At 41.1% G+C, this 17,474-nt stretch overlaps 1 protein-coding gene across 1 annotated transcript in view; it reads left to right on the forward strand.

Moving 5' to 3' along the window:
* The window catches only part of LEMD3 (LEM domain containing 3), a 79,914-nt gene extending 67,592 nt beyond the window's left edge, over nt 1–12,322 (forward strand). The window contains exons 9-13 of the mRNA XM_024208058.2: nt 3,210–3,388; nt 5,397–5,478; nt 9,631–9,736; nt 9,815–9,893; nt 10,145–12,322. Of these exons, the coding sequence (XP_024063826.2) occupies nt 3,210–3,388; nt 5,397–5,478; nt 9,631–9,736; nt 9,815–9,893; nt 10,145–10,308 (610 nt within the window). The 3' untranslated portion in view covers nt 10,309–12,322. The remainder of the gene's footprint in view (nt 1–3,209; nt 3,389–5,396; nt 5,479–9,630; nt 9,737–9,814; nt 9,894–10,144) is intronic.
* Nucleotides 12,323–17,474: the final 5,152 nt, after the last annotated feature.

The following is a 17,474-nucleotide window of genomic DNA, read 5'->3' on the forward strand; positions in this document are numbered from 1 at the left end:
TGCTTGGTCGTGCAGGGAGCCACAGGAAGATCCAGGCTGCATCACCTCAGGGCAACTCTGATACAAGGTCACTAAATGCCTTGACCTTTTGGAGAAGAAGGTATTTTCATCAACCAGCCTTCAGTTCAGAGCTACTAACTTACCAGGCTCTGTTAGCAAAATATGATTTCACAAATTATTCCAAATGTGTGGAGTTCAGGACAAACTTCCTCAGGAGGACAGTACTCAGTTCTAAGCCTTCATCAGTGAAGCAAACTGGTGGCTAAGACTGCTCCAAACAGCAATGGATGCAGCTGACACTGTGTCCAGAGCTACTGCTAGAGTCCTGCAAATCTGCAAATATCCACTATTTTGGATTGGATACGGATACAAATTTTGTATCCACACAGGGCTCTAGCTATTGCCACACTATAGTCATGAGGCAAGAGTCCTGACTTCATGCTTCAGGGTTCCCCAGGGAGGTCCAGAATACCCCTGAGGACCTCCCCTTTGAGTCTAATGTCTTCCTTGAAAAGAGATGAGTTGCTTCACTCATTTAAGGACTCAAGAACAACCTAACGCTCTCTGATCATTTACATCCTAGCCCCAAAGAGAGAGCACCCTAAGCAGGTTTATAAGCCTGGACCTTTTCCCTCATCCTTTTATAACCAGTGCTCTTACAAACTGCCACATAAGTGCCAGAGGGTACAAAAACTCAAATTTGTGGCTTTCTGCACCTCAGTTGCCACCACTCAACCCCACTCACCATCCATAGTTTACTTTTGACAGAATACTTGAGAACCGCATTCCTCTATTGATGCCATCCTTCATGCCCCTCCCCCCCGCAAACTTTTGGTGGCTGCCTTGTTCATTTCACTCACAACTGGAGGGCAACAAGAGTGTGCAAGTGGGTGATGGAGAGGATTCAGTCTGACTTTGCAATCAAGTTTGTGTCACCTCACCATCAGAAACCCCTTCCTGACTCCTTTTCAGGGACCACTCTCACAAGGAGATCCTCCATCAGGAGGTGGACTCTTCTTCAGTGAGAAGCTATAGAGCACGTGCCACCTCAGCATCAAGGGAAAGTGTTCTACTCCCCATATTTCTTCCCGCCCAAGTTAAAAGGAGGTTGGAGACCAATTCTCAGTGTACGCCAACTGAATGTCTTTATTCAAAAATCAAAATTTTGCATGGTCACATTAGCATTGATAATCCCCTCTGCTAAAGAGGGCACATGGATCGTGGCTCTTGATGTGAAAGATGTCTACTTTTATGTGGACATTTGCCTGTCCCACAGAAGGTTCCTCAGTTTCCTAGTAAGCCAACAGCACTACTGATTCAAAGTGCTCCCGTTCGGCCTAGCTACAGCACCCAGGGTCTTCACAAAGGTCTTCTCAGTGATGGCCTTTATGGCTACACCATCTTTCCATATCTAGATGACTGGCTCTTGTCTGGCAGGTCTAGAATGGATGTTCAGTCGATGTCCCTATTCCTACATTGTCTGATATCTTCCTTGGGGAATCTGTCAATATAGAAAAGTCCTGGCCTGGCTGTGGTCTTACTAACCATACAGATACAACACGAATACTAGAGTATAATTCCTGCCAAGGTCACAGCTTGTCTTGTTGGACAAACCCAGAACAAGTATGTGCGTGAGTCTTTTCCTTATCCATCCGCCGGGTGCGACCATTCTCATGGACACATCCCTCATAAGTGATGGAGGCAACAGCTCTGGGCCAAGGCCGCAAGAGCGATGTCTTTCATCTACCATGGATGAACCACCTCAGGTATGCCTTTCCTTCCATCCCAATGACACTACAAATTCGACAAAAGATTCACCATGACAAAGCTAAGGTTATTCTCATTGTGTCCAACTGGCTCAGATAACTTCTGAAAACGTCAACCTGACCTCCCATCAATATCCGACCCTTTTCAGATCTACTGCCTCGAGAACAATGAGGCCAGCTATCCCAACCCAGGCCCTCCTCATTTCACAGCCTCATATTTGGATGGGCATCAGACATAGAACATTCATGTTTGGAGACTGTTCAATCTATTCTCAATCAAAGCAGAAAGGATTGCACCAGAAAATGCTGTCTAACCCATGGAGATGTTTCTCCGCCTGGACACAACAGAGCCAATTATCCACAGAAATCATCAGAATTGCTGTTACTCTAGACCACCTACTCATGGGCTTTGGGACTTTGTTAGTTTGCTGTGGGTCTACCTTGCAGCAATCATTGCTTTTCATCCTCCAGTTGAGAGCTATCCTGTTTTCACTCTCACTCATCCAACTACAATTAGGTTCCTGAAAGGCCTCATTAGGACTTTTCCACTGGTGGTAAAACCATCCCTGCAATTGGATCTTAATCTTGTTATTTCAGAACTTCCCTTTTAATCATTTTGTTACCTGCTCCATGTCCTACCTCTCGATGGTGACTAGGAAGACTACCTTCATAATTTCAACAAGAAGGGCAAGTGAACTGGGAGTGCTTATGGCAGTATACTGGTTTGCATAAAGAGGTTTTCCTTTGCCTTCACCCAAAATTTATCCCTAAAGTAATTTCTGAGTTTCACACATATCAGCCTACTCACTTACTGGTATTTTTTTCCAAAACCTCATGCTTCTGAGGAGGAGAGAAGATTTCACTCTCTTGATGTACGATGGGCTTTAGCGTTCTGACATTGGAGAACAAAATCAATTAGGAAAATGCCTAGATAGCTTGTTCCTTTAGCAGAGTAATTAAAAGGACAAACATTATTTGCTCAGAGACTGAGTGGATCTCTTGCTGCATCATTCATTATCAACTGGCGTATATGCCTCCCCAGAGCGGTGAGTGCCCACTCCACTAGAACACAAGTGACTTCTACAGCATCTCTTCAAGCCCTATTTATACTGGACATATGTGTAGGGCAAGAGCTCTCTCCATACTTTCGTGAAACAGACATTGGTCCAGACCGCCCTTATACCTGCTGCTCAGAGCATGAGAAGAAATGTGCATGGTGGACCAACGGACACTACTTGCTAGAAATCTTTGATTACAGGTGCCTGGTGCACATGCTTATCCACGTGTGGAATACAGATAGGGACCACACATCTCAAAGAACCTCCAGTTACTGGTAAGTAACTTCCATATTTCTTTTAATTAAAAATTACTAGTATTTGGATGCACAATGTATTTTTGTTTTAATATTAAAATTATAATTCTTGTTCTTGCTCTAAATTGAAGGAAAAAAATGAAGAAGGTCTGGAATAGAGCAGTTGACTTTCTTGCTGCAAATGAATCTAGAGTTCGCACAGAGACACGACGAATAGGTGGCGCTGACTTCTTGGTTTGGAGATGGATACAGCCATCTGCAGCATGTGACAAAATTTTAGTTATACCATCTAAAGTATGGCAAGGCCAAGGTATAGTTATATTATTAAATGTAATTTGTATCTTGCATTCTACACTTAACATTTATTCTTGCATCTCCTAATGAGGCTAATCTGTCATTTGAAAAGGAAGAATTTGCTTTTTCTAATCTACTTAAATGTAAATTGCAGTTATTGTCTGAAAAAGTGACAATATAAAAATAGCACTTTCCTACTCAATAGATTAGCTCCTCTGTACTTTGCATCTCATCTGTTTATTTCAGTACCAGATTGAAGCTTTTCTGTTAGTGCTGCAATGGCCATACAGCAGAGCCCGCAGAGTAGTCAGACAGAAAGTGAGCTATTTTCTGGCTCATGTATTATCAACAAAAATAACTGCGCTTCATTTACAGGGTCAGAGTCTGACTTTCATTACCCTTGTCCTAACTCGTTGGAAACAGTCATGTACAGGTGTAAGGGCAGGGTTGGGCCTCCAGAACATTTATTTCTGTCATTGTGTCAGGAAAAAAAGCATGACTTCCGTTTCAGGTGGAGCATGAAAGAGTGGCATTCAAATAAATAAATCCTCTTATTTGTAAACTCTATAGTGGGGAAGTCACTGACCCAAAATATGTATCCATGATAAACTATTTGTAGCATTTCAGAGTGGAACCGCTCTTCTTAGAAAATATATAGGATGTTTTTGCCACACGTCTCCTATTTCTGTCTGGCACAACCAACAGTTTGCTTTAATTTAGAAAGGGAAGTCAGAAATTAAACTTCCCATGGTTTTGTTTCCCTTAAACTTGATGGGAATGTCACTTCAGGCACACTTTACCTGAGCAGGGAAGGGGGATCTGCGCTCCGGGAATGTTAGGGGGTGACTGGGGCAGGGTGGGGGAAGGGGGAGCTGCCAGTACCTCTCTCCGCTGGAGCCTTTCCTGAATCCTTCTGCAGTCTCCAGCTGCTGCTCTTTCCGCCTCCTGGTGGTGGAGGCCGGTTACTGCAGGTAAACAGACTTAATGTCCGGTTAGCAGGGCACACTGCCAGGTTCCTTTTTCGACCAGACTTTTTGGTCGAAAACTAGATACCTGGCAACCCTAAATGGAATGCCCTCCTTGAATTAATTTGTGAGGCTACTAACAACTCCTTCAGATTTCTACTTAAAACACTTTGACTGTAACACCTTCAAGAAAGTGTTAACCACTGACAGATTGTGCAGAAATGGGATAGTTTAAGTCTTTCTTCAGAAACCCTTTCAGATATAGTACTATCAAGTTGTGCAGTTGCTAATCTATGTAACCACATCCTTATTTTCACTCTTCTCATCCTTCTCTTCTTTGTAAACTTGGTGTGGTTTTTGTTTTTAAAATTAGATTGTAAGTTCTTTGGCTCAAGGACCATTTCTACTAGTGTGTACGTGCAGTTCCTAATACTAGTGTCCCCATCCTGATTGTGGGCCTTCATATGTCACTCCAATATACAGAATAATGGAAATGGAAATATTTTTGTATTGAAACATCCGTCCCTATTTCTTAGTAGATTCTGATTAATTATAGAATACCCAAAGGATAGTATAAATGAAAAGTTCACCATAAAATTACATCCTTATAAACATACTGGTAAGTCATAATTAAAACTGAATAATTTACTGCATACATACTTGTCAAATTTAAACTAGCTAGCAAAAACTTACATTTTTGTTTTCACTTACAGATAGTGCATGCAATTTATGCATTAGTTATAGCATACAACTTTTTAGCTATCTGGAATTTGTTTACCATCTAGTGTACTGGCCAGAATCTCAAAACTAATATTTTTAAAGCTAGCAATTATGAATCTGAAAAAATAAGTGTGTTGTTTTTCTCAGTATTATTAGTGTCTTTATGGGAACATTGTAATTTGTTGAAATTTTTTTTTCTTTCATATTGTGGAAGGAAGGTATTCTTACTCTTAAGTTCAAGGCAACAAAAGGATTAAATGTAAAGATGAGATGCTTGTAAACTAGATAGTATTGTATTAATCACTTACTAAACTATTACATTCATTTTTTTCCTTGTAGCATTTCATCTAGATAGAAGAAATTCGCCACCAAACAGTTTGACACCATGTCTAAAGATTCGCAATATGTTTGATCCCGTCATGTAAGTAAATGTGGTCATACTCCAAGTGCTATTTTCAATCTGCCTTAGGACAGCGTGGAAAACTTTCATTCTTCAAATCCCTCCTGAAAATGCACCACATCTCAAAGACTTCAACCCCAGTACTTCGGTCAGAGAGATAGTGGTATATAAGCAAAAAATTAACATTCAGGATGTGTTACCATGCATTACCAGCCAAAGTGACTAGAGACTCTTTTTGCTTACCTCATCCTCCCTTTCATCTTGCTTTTCGGTGTTAGCATTCTGCAGACCACTTCCTCAACAATAGTGTGTAGTCAGTCATCTGCTGTCCAAATACGCTGTCACTCTGGCTGTCCCCTGTTTGGCTGTAAAAATGTTTGTTTTTCTGAAGCACCAAAAGAGACACTGGCTCTTCTATGGCTTACATGCAACAGACTGCATTGGCTGTAAAATTAAGAATAGAGTCTTAAAGTTGCACAGTTTAGATTTAGAATGTTAAACATTGGGGTGTTTTCCATTCCCTTGGGTCTTGATCACCAGCCCAGTCATGGGGGAAGCTCACCAGAGCATATGATGACAAAGCCACCTTGGTTGGAAGTACAAAATGCTGTTCCCACAGAGCACCTAGTGCTTCAGGAGGAACCTTTGCCCAGTTTTTAACACAGGAGGATCCATCTGCTCCTGTTAACCTCTTTTCCTCCTCGCTTAATGACTTCATGATCCTGGATACTTCCTCTTCAGTTGCAGATGATTGTCTCATTAGGAATGTCTGAGGAGAACGGTTGCAGCTTTGGACATAAAAGCTGAGCTTGTACAAGAAAACATCACGAGCTTTTGGACATGCTCTTCTGCCCCTGAGAGGATAGCCCCTCCCTATTAACAAGGCTCTTCTAGAACCAGTAAAGACCTTATGGCATATGCCAGCCTCCTTAGCCCCTACAGCTAAGCACACAGACAAACATTCAAGTGTTTTTATTCCCATGCCACCCTGAACTCTTTCGCAGTGACAGCTACCAATGAGAGATCACGTCAGGAGAGACTTAAATCAATTCCCAAAGAAAAGAGCCCCAAAAACTTGACTTAAATGGGAGAACATTTTTTATTCTACCTCCTCTTTCAAGATGTATATGGTAAATTAGCAGGCACTGTTAGCTAAACATGACTGTAAACTGAGATGCAATGTCCATGTTTTCTGAGAAACTACCAGAGGATGCAAAGGAGCAATTTAAGACTTTCTTTGCAGAAGATTGCATGGTGACTAAGATGTCATTCCAGTCTGCACTTCATGTGGCTGATGCTTCTTCTAGAGTGAGTGCCTCTGTAGTAACTGTGAGGAGAGCTTCCTGGTTACAGAACTCGGGAATAGCTATGAACTGTCAACAAATGATTGAAGACATTCCATTTGGCAGTTTTGTCTCAGTTTTCAGATAAAACTGATGCGACCTTGCATTCTTTTAAAGACTCTCAAGCAACACTTTGCTTATTAGTGTTTGATACTCCAGCCCCCAAGAGGTGCCTGTACAGACTTTTAACTGTAGCACAACACAAGCACCGCGTCCTCAGTCGACTGTCGGGAGGCATGCCATTTGATTCCTCCTTTGAGGACAGCTCTACAGTTGCCAGCAACAGCCAGTCCTCCTTCCTCCCACCCCAGTTTGGAAACAGATGAGCACATTTCCTCAGTGCTTGGGAATCTATAATGACAGACAAATAGATCCTAAGCACTGAGAGACTGGGGTATTCTTTCTAGTTTCTGTCGACCTCCTTCTCCACCTAGCTACCCCATCCTTTCTCAGGGACCCATCTCACAAATCAGTGCTCATTCAAAAAGTTCAGACACTTCATTCTAGGAGCCATAGGAGAAGTTCTCTTTCAGCATTGGGGAAAGGGGTATTATTTACAATACTTTGATTCCCAAGTCCGTGGAGGGGGGTTGTCTGAAACCCATTCTAGTTCTTTGAAATCTCAACAAGTCCATCAAGTACGTAAGAGTTCCCTTGGCCTCCCTAACATCGATTATTTTTTCCCAAGAGTGCAATGCTGTTTGCTGCCTTTCATCTCAAGGAAGCTTGCTTCCATGTGGCAGTCTTGCTGAGTCACAGGAAACTTCTTAAGTTCTGTGATAGCTCAACAACATTATCAGAATACGTTACTCCCCTTTGGTCTGTCATTGGTGCCACAAGTATTCAGCAAGAGTGTGGTGGTGTCCTACCTAAGGAGGAAAGGAATTCATGTCTTCTCTTACCTGTATGATTGGTTACTTCAGAGCAGATCTGAACATGATGTTCTCCATGACATCCATTTCATCCTTCATTTCTTCGGCAGTCTGAGACTTATGCTGAACAAGGGAATATCTGCATTAGTTCCAACATAAAAAATCAAGTTAATTGGGACCCTACTTGCGTCTACGAAGTTGACTGCTTTTCTCTCTCAGGAGAGATTTCAGACTATTGTCCAGCTGTGTAAGTCTCTCATGTCATGCCCCACCACCACAGTCTGAGCTTACCACAAGGCCTCATGTACTTATGTGACCAAACGTTCTCCCGGTTGGCTAAAGTAAAACTATCGACGAAACAGAAATCCCTTAGACAAGTAGGTCCATGTACCTCCTATGTTCCTAGTGTCTTTAGAACAGTGAGTGGATCAGAACAACATATGCAGGGGTGTGCCATTTTCTCATCCCTTTTCATCCAAGACATTCATTACAATGCATCCCTGATAGGATGGGGTGCTTAGCTAGAAGGTTTGTGAACCCAATCATTACAGACAGAATATGAATTGTGACCCTTCATTATCAATATCCTCAAACAATTTTCAAGGCTTGCTGCACTTTTCTCCCTCACATCAAGGGCTTGTTGGTCTAGATACTATCCAATCAGCTTTGTCAAAAGCATTGAAACAGACTTTTGCATGAAAAGGGACACATTGTTCCCAGAATCTGTTGGCCAGTCATCTCAGCAGGAAACTTTCCAAAAATCACGAATGGTCTCTGAAGAACAGTGTGCTCAGAACTCTTTCAGGTCTGGAATATTTCATTTGTTGACCGCTTTGCAACAAAAAACAAAATGCCATCATTCTGTTCGCAAGTGGGTGACAGTCCAGGCTCATTTACTGACACTTCTCTCCTACAGTGTAGGCAGAGTCTCCTGTACACATTCTTCCTCTCAGCCCCCTGCATTCTGTTCATCCCACAGGTGATCCTCAAGTTGACAGAAGACCATGCCAGATAATTCTTAAAGCTCCAGCATGGTTGAGACAATGCTGGTTCTTGGACCTTCACAGCCTCTTGATTCAACCTCCATCAGCTCTGTGCCTCTTCTTCAGACCTATTGTCCCAGCAGCACAGTCAGATATTGGATGCAGACATGAACAGCCTGCACCTTATGGTGTAAAGGTTAATTCAGGTGGAGGACTGCTCAGTGGCAATTCAGGAGGTATTGCTTAATAGCAGAAAGCAATCCATTACAGCTGCTTATTTAGACAAGTGGAAGCAGCTTTCAATCTGGTCCACTCTCCAGGGCATACTTCTATCAGAAACTAGGATTCAAGACATTTTGGAGTACCTGTTACACCTCAGATCTGTGGGCCTTTCTCTAAGCTCCCTGAGAGTTTACTTGGTAGCAGTCTTGGCAATTTTCCCTCCAGTTCAGGAAACATCCATTTTTAAGTATCAGAGGGGTAGCCGTGTTAGTCTGGATCTGTAAAAGCAGTAAAGAGTCCTGTGGCACCTTATAGACTAACAGACGTATTGGAGCATGAGCTTTCATGGGTGACATGCATCTGACGAAGTGGGTATTCACCCACGAAAGCTCATGCTCCAATACGTCTGTTAATCTATAAGGTGCCACAGGACTCTTTACTGCTTTTATCCATTTTTAAAAATCTGATGGTTTTCTAGATTTTCAAAAGGGATTGTTTTACTCTTTCCCCATGGAAAAGGATGCATTGCCACATTGGGACCGTAACATTTTATTAGCTACTTTAATTGGCCATCCAAGGGTGCACATCCCAAGGGTTAATGTTACTACATATTAATATCTAATTAACATACTTTGCATGTTCCTTTAAACATTGCTTTGTTTAAAAAAAATTAATCAGAATCAGACTTCATAATAGAAATGTAAAAAAGTGTTCTAGACTTTCATTATATCTTCTCTTAATTGTTTTACTTAGGGAAATTGGTGACCACTGGCATTTGGCAATTCAAGAAGCAATCTTGGAAAAGTGCAGCGATAATGATGGAATTGTTCATATTGCTGTGGACAAAAATTCACGTGAGGTAAAGACATTTCCGGTATTCCCTTTATATTTTTTTGGCTTGTTGGTCTTAAACTTAAATTTTTTTTTCTCACCACAGGGTTGTGTATATGTCAAGTGTCTGTCTCCGGAATATGCTGGAAAGGCTTTTAAAGCATTACATGGCTCTTGGTTTGATGGTAAGAAGTTTGGGGGTTATAAACTGGGGAAAAATGCAGCTACTGTCATTTTTAGCTAGCATGGTAAGATGGCTTCTAACTAAAATATTAAGCAATAACAAAATACATTTTGACATTTTTCGTAGGTATGAATTGTCTGGCAATTTGTTGATTACATCAGTGCATTGAAGTATTTATGTAACTTATAGTATATTTATCTGTTAAACTAAATGTAATGGTCTAAACTAGTAATTGGTTGTATTTTACTACAGGAAAGCTGGTAACAGTAAAATACCTGCGGCTAGATCGATATCATCATCGCTTTCCCCAGGCTCTTACTTGCAACACACCCTTGAAGCCATCAAACAAACACATGAACTCAATGTCACATCTTCGTCTACGAACAGGCACAACTAACTCTCAGGGAAGCTCCTGAGAAGACTTTCTACAACTTGTAGGACTGTTACTTGCAGCAGGAAAATTCCTGTTTGGCTGCCGTCTTCCTTTTTTAGTGCTTTTTGTATGTAATATTTTCATTGATTAAATAAAAGTCTGAACGTTCCAGAAATCTTGTTTCCAAAGGGACTGAGCAATGAGGCAGTAATACTAAGTGGACAAAAACAGTTGCTTCAGGAAGTTTTTGGAGCTTGAGTAAACAATGCATTTAATTTTTGCATGAAGAACACTGAATTTATTAAACATTTTCAGATGTGGCGGCTGTATTTTTTTGCACCAAGAAGTGTTTTGATAACAATCCAAAAGCATGGAGGAAAAAAGGCTTCCTGTATTTCCATAGTTTCCTTTGAAATAATCTTGTGGATATTTTGTAACAAACACCTACAGTTCCTGATGGCGAACAAGTAAAAAATGTTAATTTTTCAGTCTAATCTTAGGTTTCTGTTGCTGTAAAGGATTCATTTGCTGCAGCTGGGGTATGGGAAAATTAATTTGGCTTTAGTGGTTGCATACAAGTGTGAGGGAAACAGAAACTGAATGCAGATATACTGGTTTTTGTACATAAGTGTAAATGCTGGTGGTGGAAAAGTAGTCGTGTTCTGTGAGGATGTCTGCATTAAAGCAGTGAATAAGCTTCCTATTTTATTCATAACCTAATGTTTTTTATAGTGTTGGCTGTACCATCACATAAACGTCAAACAGCCGAACACCTTAAAGTATTAGATACAAGTTAAATATCTTTTATAGTTTTTATATTGAAATATCTATGATTTTGTGTGAAAGGTCTGATACCAATTGTGGTGGATTCAAATTTATGTGAGCAATAAAGAAGCAATTGGCAGATACTGAAAACATATTTTGTGAAAAGCTGTATTTATTACAAATACCAGGACTGTGACAAAGTACTATTGGGATTAAGTAACTTTCCTAATATATTTATAACTTTAAATAAGTTTTAATTAACCAGTGTAAAATTAACAAGGGTGCATATTTTTTGCAACAAAATTTTGGTTCATGAGAGCTAGAAATATAAATGTACAAGTGAGTTACTTTATTTCAATGTTAAATTTATGTATTAACATTTATTCACTCTGAGTAACTACAGAATTGTTGCTGAGAAGTTTCATTGCAAATCTAAGACTATTGGCTGCACTGATCCCTTGTGTATACAATATAATTTTGTCTATAATTATCCAGCTAAATATTGCATAGGTGGTGAGACTGAAAGTGTACCAGTTAAAATAAATTTAGTAAAACTCACTTTAATTCTTTTGTAGATATGATGGATTTGCAGCATGAACTTGCACAAATAATGCATGTTTTTCTTATGGTTCATTAAACATGATGCACACTATTCTGCAACAGAAAATCATATTGTGCCTTACCTTGTGCTTTTGTGGGCACCATGTTTATTATTGGAGGGTTTATCTGAAAATTTTTTAATTCTCAGTTTTACGTCTCAGATGCTAATGAATGAGTATATATATAATATATATATATAATCTGCCATGCAAATTTCTACTCATGAGGGACAAGTACATATTTTTGATGAGTGAGTAGATTTTATGTCAGGTCTGGTAGATTTTCATGAGTTTTACTATATATACATATATGTATATGTATAATATACATGTATATGTATTATATATGTATATAAACCGATTTTGCTGTATTTGATGTGCATCATAGTGATTTGTTGACCTGATCTTAGTGACCCCATCTTGTGACCTGTTGCAAGAGTGAATGTAAAAATAGTTGTGGCATTTTAAAAGGTCACCTTTTGATGCAGATGCATCATTTTCTTGCTTCTAAAATATATTTCTTGTAAACACTGTACATTTTATTATTGTAATATGGACTATTATGCAGCTTATTTTACCTAAAACTGTTAAGTTGACCAATATCCCTCCCTGCAAGACAGAGGGGAATGTGTATAATATCTGGACATTTGAGAAAAATCAGATATTTGATGTAATTTGTCACCTGTCCTGTATAAAAAAAAAAAACAACAAACAAAAACAAAACTCTAATTAAAGGTTTATTAGGGGTTTTTATATGTGTCTCAACTTTTCGATCTTCAGAAGTCTCTCTTTGATTTGTATGTTTGTCTGCATTTGGTGAATGGGTGAGAGAAGAGCTTCGTACTACAACTATTTAAAGTATAACAAAAACTCATGTTCTCAAGACACAAGTTTAGACTATGCTGTAGAGCTGATTTAATACATACTTTAACTCCACTGAAGACCAATCTTGAGCTGAGAGATCACTGACATTGAGCACGGGAGTGTGTGGGAGTTCCAGTGAGTGTGTATTTTATTTTTGTAATATATTTTAAGGCCAGAAGGGAACATTATGATTACCTAATCTGACCTGCATAACACTGGTCCAAGAATCTCATCCACAAATGTCAGCAGCATCAAGCTCATAACTTCTGTTTGAGCTATAGCAAATTTGTAGACTCCATCATATCTCTAGGTAGACGTCCGTGATTGATTATCATGCACTGCACCTTACTTCTAGTGTGAATTTGTCTAGCTTCAGCTTCCAACCATTGGATCTCATTATACTTTTTCTGGTAGCTACTATGACAAATCTTTTCCCCATGCCATTACTTGTGGACTGTGACTAAGTCACCTTTTAATCATTTATTTGATTAAGGTATTGTATGTTTTCCCCAAAAGTTAGACCGCAATAAATGCCTATTCCTGGAGACTAGAATGTTTTATAGGTGCCTGAAAGTCTAAAAGCTATGTTACTGTACTAGGGAAATTGTAACCTGCATATTTTGAAATATCAAAAGGTGAGCGCACTAGTGCAATGAAGAAAATCCCTATAGATTTTGGGTTAAAATACAAGAGTGAGTATGGGTAGGGGAAGATGACAAACAGCCCACTCAGAAAACTTCTTAAAAACAGTTCAAAGTTGGAAATACTTTTAATATTTCCTGTTTTTTTCTATGCTGCTATTAAGGTTTTTTTTCTGTTTTTGAAACATCTATATTTTGTTAAATCCTCTGGTTTTCCAGAACAGTTTCTATAGCTGTGTTGTAATTCTGGTTTCTACATTTAGCCAGTTGTATTTGCTTCTTTTGCAATGCTATCTTGTCTTTATGGTCTGTGGAGAACAGTAAAGAAAAGTTAATTATAGAAGCACATCTGATGTGTGACAGCAATTGTATGCAATATTTGACATATAAAAGACCATGATGAACCCTCTCTTATTGCTATGCTGGGTAATGACACCACTTTCCTTTGTGATAAAATTCTTAAATATCCACCATTTTTTCTCTGGGTGTGTTAAAGCTAGCACACATGGGCTACTAATCTTCAGATATTCATAAAGCTGTACTCAAGGCTTTTAAGACACTTGGCACTATAGTGGTTAAACTAGTAAACTACCTAACTAAATAATACCCACCTTCCCTCTCCTCTGCCTCAGAGGTCTATGCTCCCTGAGACCAGTTGCTCCATTTAATGTAGGTTTAATCTTACCACAGCAAGAAGAGAAATAAAGACCATGTCTCCCTTAAGAGCTCTCTTGACCAAAAAGCCATTATAGCTGAGTGGTGGTGGTCTCTTTCAGATTAGGGAGCCAACACCATAGTTTTTACAGCAAATACATTAATGAAGCTGGTCACTCTACCACATCCTTTCCTGTTTGTATTAAGCATTTTCCAATATATAATCTGGACTTGCTTTAATGCTAAAAGGGGAAATTAATAAATTGAGAGATGCTAACGAGAGTTGTATCTCTAGATGAGTGATTTGAACCCCGCCCCAGGCATGAAAGTCACTTTCACTAGCTGGTGTTTACCCTGTTATAGGAGTTGGAGGAGGTGGTTTTTCTTTTTCCTTGGTAATGGCAGGGTGACCAGATGTCCCTATTTTATAAGGACAGTCCTGATTTTGGGGGCTTTTTCTTATATAGGCTCCTATTACCCCCCACCCTCTGTCCTGATTTTTCACACTTGCTGTCTGGTCACCCTAGGTAATGGGTTGTTCAAATTACAAAAACTATTGTTGAAATTATCACTTTGCAGTCTCCCTACAGCCTGCAAGGGAGCTGCGGGGGGGAGGGGGGGGGTCGGTGGCGAAGCCTGTATTAACAGAGACGGCCTGCTCCATTTTCGCCGGACCATCCTTCCCCAGTGAGAAAGGGCTGAAATGATTGCTGGGCTGCAACAGAGTGTCCGACTCAGGCCTGTGCTAAAGCCCACGTAGTAATTCCCCACCCTAGGGAGAGAGACGCTCCGTGCCAGCTCCTCGCCTGACGCAAGCTGGCAAGGGCTCCGCTTACGGTGGGGGTCTCCCCCCCAAATAACACTTGGGGGGCTGTTTGCTCTAGGGGGAGCAGCACCACTCCCGGCAGCCCGGCCCTGCGGCTGGGTTGGTGCCCGGCGGGGCGGGGCGCGCTGGGGGCAGGACGGAGCTGGCCCCTGCACTCTCTCCGCTGCTCCATGCTCATATTTGGCATTAGCTGCCGCTGCCCAGGAATTTCCCGTCATGCCTCCCGGGGCGGCCGGGCCCGTCATTCTGCTCCCGGGGGTGGGAAGGGAGGTGCTGCTGGGGCCGCCCCATGCGCGCTCTGCCGCTCCGCGCGCTCTGCCTGGCGGCCGCTGTGGTAGCAGCAGGTAAGAGGCCTGAGGCCCTGCCCGAGCCCCCGGGGCGGGGAGCCACCTGCCCGCCTCGCTTCCAGAGCTGGCCCGGCCCCGCCCCGCGGCGCTTAGGCTCCTGCTGCCCAGCGCGGTGCGCAGGAGGTGATGCCTCTGCGCCCGGGTGAGGGGAAGACCCCGAGGGGCAGGAGACTGAGGGCTGAGAGCGTGGGGGTGGTGCAGGCCTGGGGTTTGGTGGGGAGAGGGGCGGCAAGAGCAGCCCCGGGGGGGCGATGGGGTAGGAAGTCATTAGGGTGGGGGGAGGGATGCAAAAGCAACACCTGCAGTGCGGGACGGGGAAACAAATAGCTCCAAGTGGCTTGGAGAAGCTGTTCATATTGAGCAGGATGGGACCTGGCAGTGGTGGGTGGGTGGGGTGGAGGGGAATGACAGGAGCAACACCAGAAAGGTGGGACCCTTTGGAAGTTGGGACTAGGCCTAGCGTCAGCTCACCCTGGGGTGCAGGTCTCTGCAGGGTTTGGATCAGGCCCACATCCTTTCTTGGAGGAAAGAGGGAGATTGTCTTTGCTGCCTTTCTTTGTAGTACAGCAAACTAACTAAGTTTTCCAAATGTAAACACACACAATATGAGAAACTGAGAGTGAATCCAGTCACTCAGCCTTTAATAGGTAAGGCTCTGTTCCTGCTGACTGCAGAGCCCTTTGGAGCTGAGAGCCTAGCACACAGATCGGCATCCTATAATAATAGTGGGATGCTCTAGTCAACATTTACCGTATTTACTGGAAGCTAATAACAAGGCACAATAACTATAAAGGAATGTTGCATTTTAGAATTAGTGCCTCTTTAAAGTAAGCGTTAGACTTCAGATGGACATACAATATATTTTTAGAGACTGCTGAGCTGCCTATGCCCTTACTTTAGGAACAGCTTGACCCTTATATTGCATATGTCATGGTTTGTCAGTTCCCTTAAACTTCCCCTTTTTTATAATCAAGATGGTTCTAAAAGTACACTGTTTTGAAAGATACCCAAGCAAAATATCTACAGTATACAGATGGTTTGCCTTAGTGATATGGAGCTCTGTTGGTGGCTTGCAGTCCATAAATGGTAACTTGGAATCCACCCACACTGTGGCATAATGCCAGTTACTTTGAATCCAGTGTTTAATGCTAAGAATCTTTCTTGTTTATATTTTTGTCCTTGCTGACTTGTTACTAGTGCTTACAGTCTCATTTTCTGATTATTTCTTTCTTCCTTTTGATTTCCCTGCTGCATGCCTTTGCAGTTTTGTCATGGTGTTTGGGCTACTTGTCTGGCAAGTCTTGTTAGTTGCATTGCTTTTTGAGGTTTGATTCAGGACATAAATTCCATGTGGCTTTTAATTCTAATCAGGCATTTGTTCCTAGTTTTTAAGATAATGGCCCACACTATTTTAGAGATCTCTCACTCTAGAAAAACAGTATTTAACAGACTACAAAATGATATTTATTCTGTATAGGGAATTAAATATGGTGAACAACTAATCACATTGCTAAATAACCCAGGAAGGTAAGTGTCTGTCCTAGCAAAAATCTGGGTTACAGAAAAAGAAATATTAGATAAATTAAACAGAGAATCTCTGCTTTGGGATTGGAAAAAAAATCTTTGTTATAGGTGGAGCCTTTATTCACTGTCATCTACACATTGTAACTTACAGAAAATAAAGTGTCCGCTTAAGAGAGAGATCTCTGTGTAAAATTCTGCAGTGACGTTCACAAAGTCAGTTAAGTCAATGGAGTCATACTATGTATAAATCAATCTGGAATTTGGCTTCTTGGTTTACATTCCTTTCTCTTAATATTTCTTTGGTTCTTCAGAAGTCACCTCAGATGGGTCCTTTAGGAAGAAAAGTGTAATCACATATTTCTCCGCAAAAAGAGCAAGCCACCAGCTTTAAACATGTCACCTTTTGTCAACCATATTGGCTTAGGTTTTTTGATTTGGCTACAAAATCACATAAATTAGTTGACTCTAGACAAAAAATAACACCCCTTGACTGAATGACCCTTCTTGTATCCAAATAGTGATGTTAACATTCTCTCACAGGAATTCACTTATTATAGATTTACTTGTTTTCACCTCCCCCAAAAAATCTTCTTGAAAGCCTGTGTCATTAAAGGTAACTTGCACATGGGGTCAGAGGGAAAGTTATTTGTGCCCTTTTTTCCCTTGATGCATAATGAAGGCCTGAATAGATTTTTTTTTTTCTGCTTGGGGTTTTATCTATTCTGCAGGACTCTCTAGGTGACTGGGGAGTTAGTAGGTGTGTTATAGCAGAAACTCCCAAGGAAGTGAAGCTTGATAAATTGAGGCGGGAACTGATTTTTTGGAGATTGTTTAAAACTTGTTTTATTTAGTTAAAAAAATACTTGGAAGAAAAGATCTCTCTGTTAAGGATTCAGTATCCCTCACAACTGCGACTGAGGGCTGAGAAGACTGCCAATCTACAGCTGAGGAGTTCTAGTATAAACAGGGAAGATGAGTTTTGGAATTCT

Source organism: Terrapene carolina, unplaced genomic scaffold, assembly GCF_002925995.2.
Source record: "Terrapene carolina triunguis isolate 2854851 unplaced genomic scaffold, T_m_triunguis-2.0 Scaffold68, whole genome shotgun sequence".
NCBI lineage: Eukaryota > Metazoa > Chordata > Testudines > Emydidae > Terrapene > Terrapene triunguis.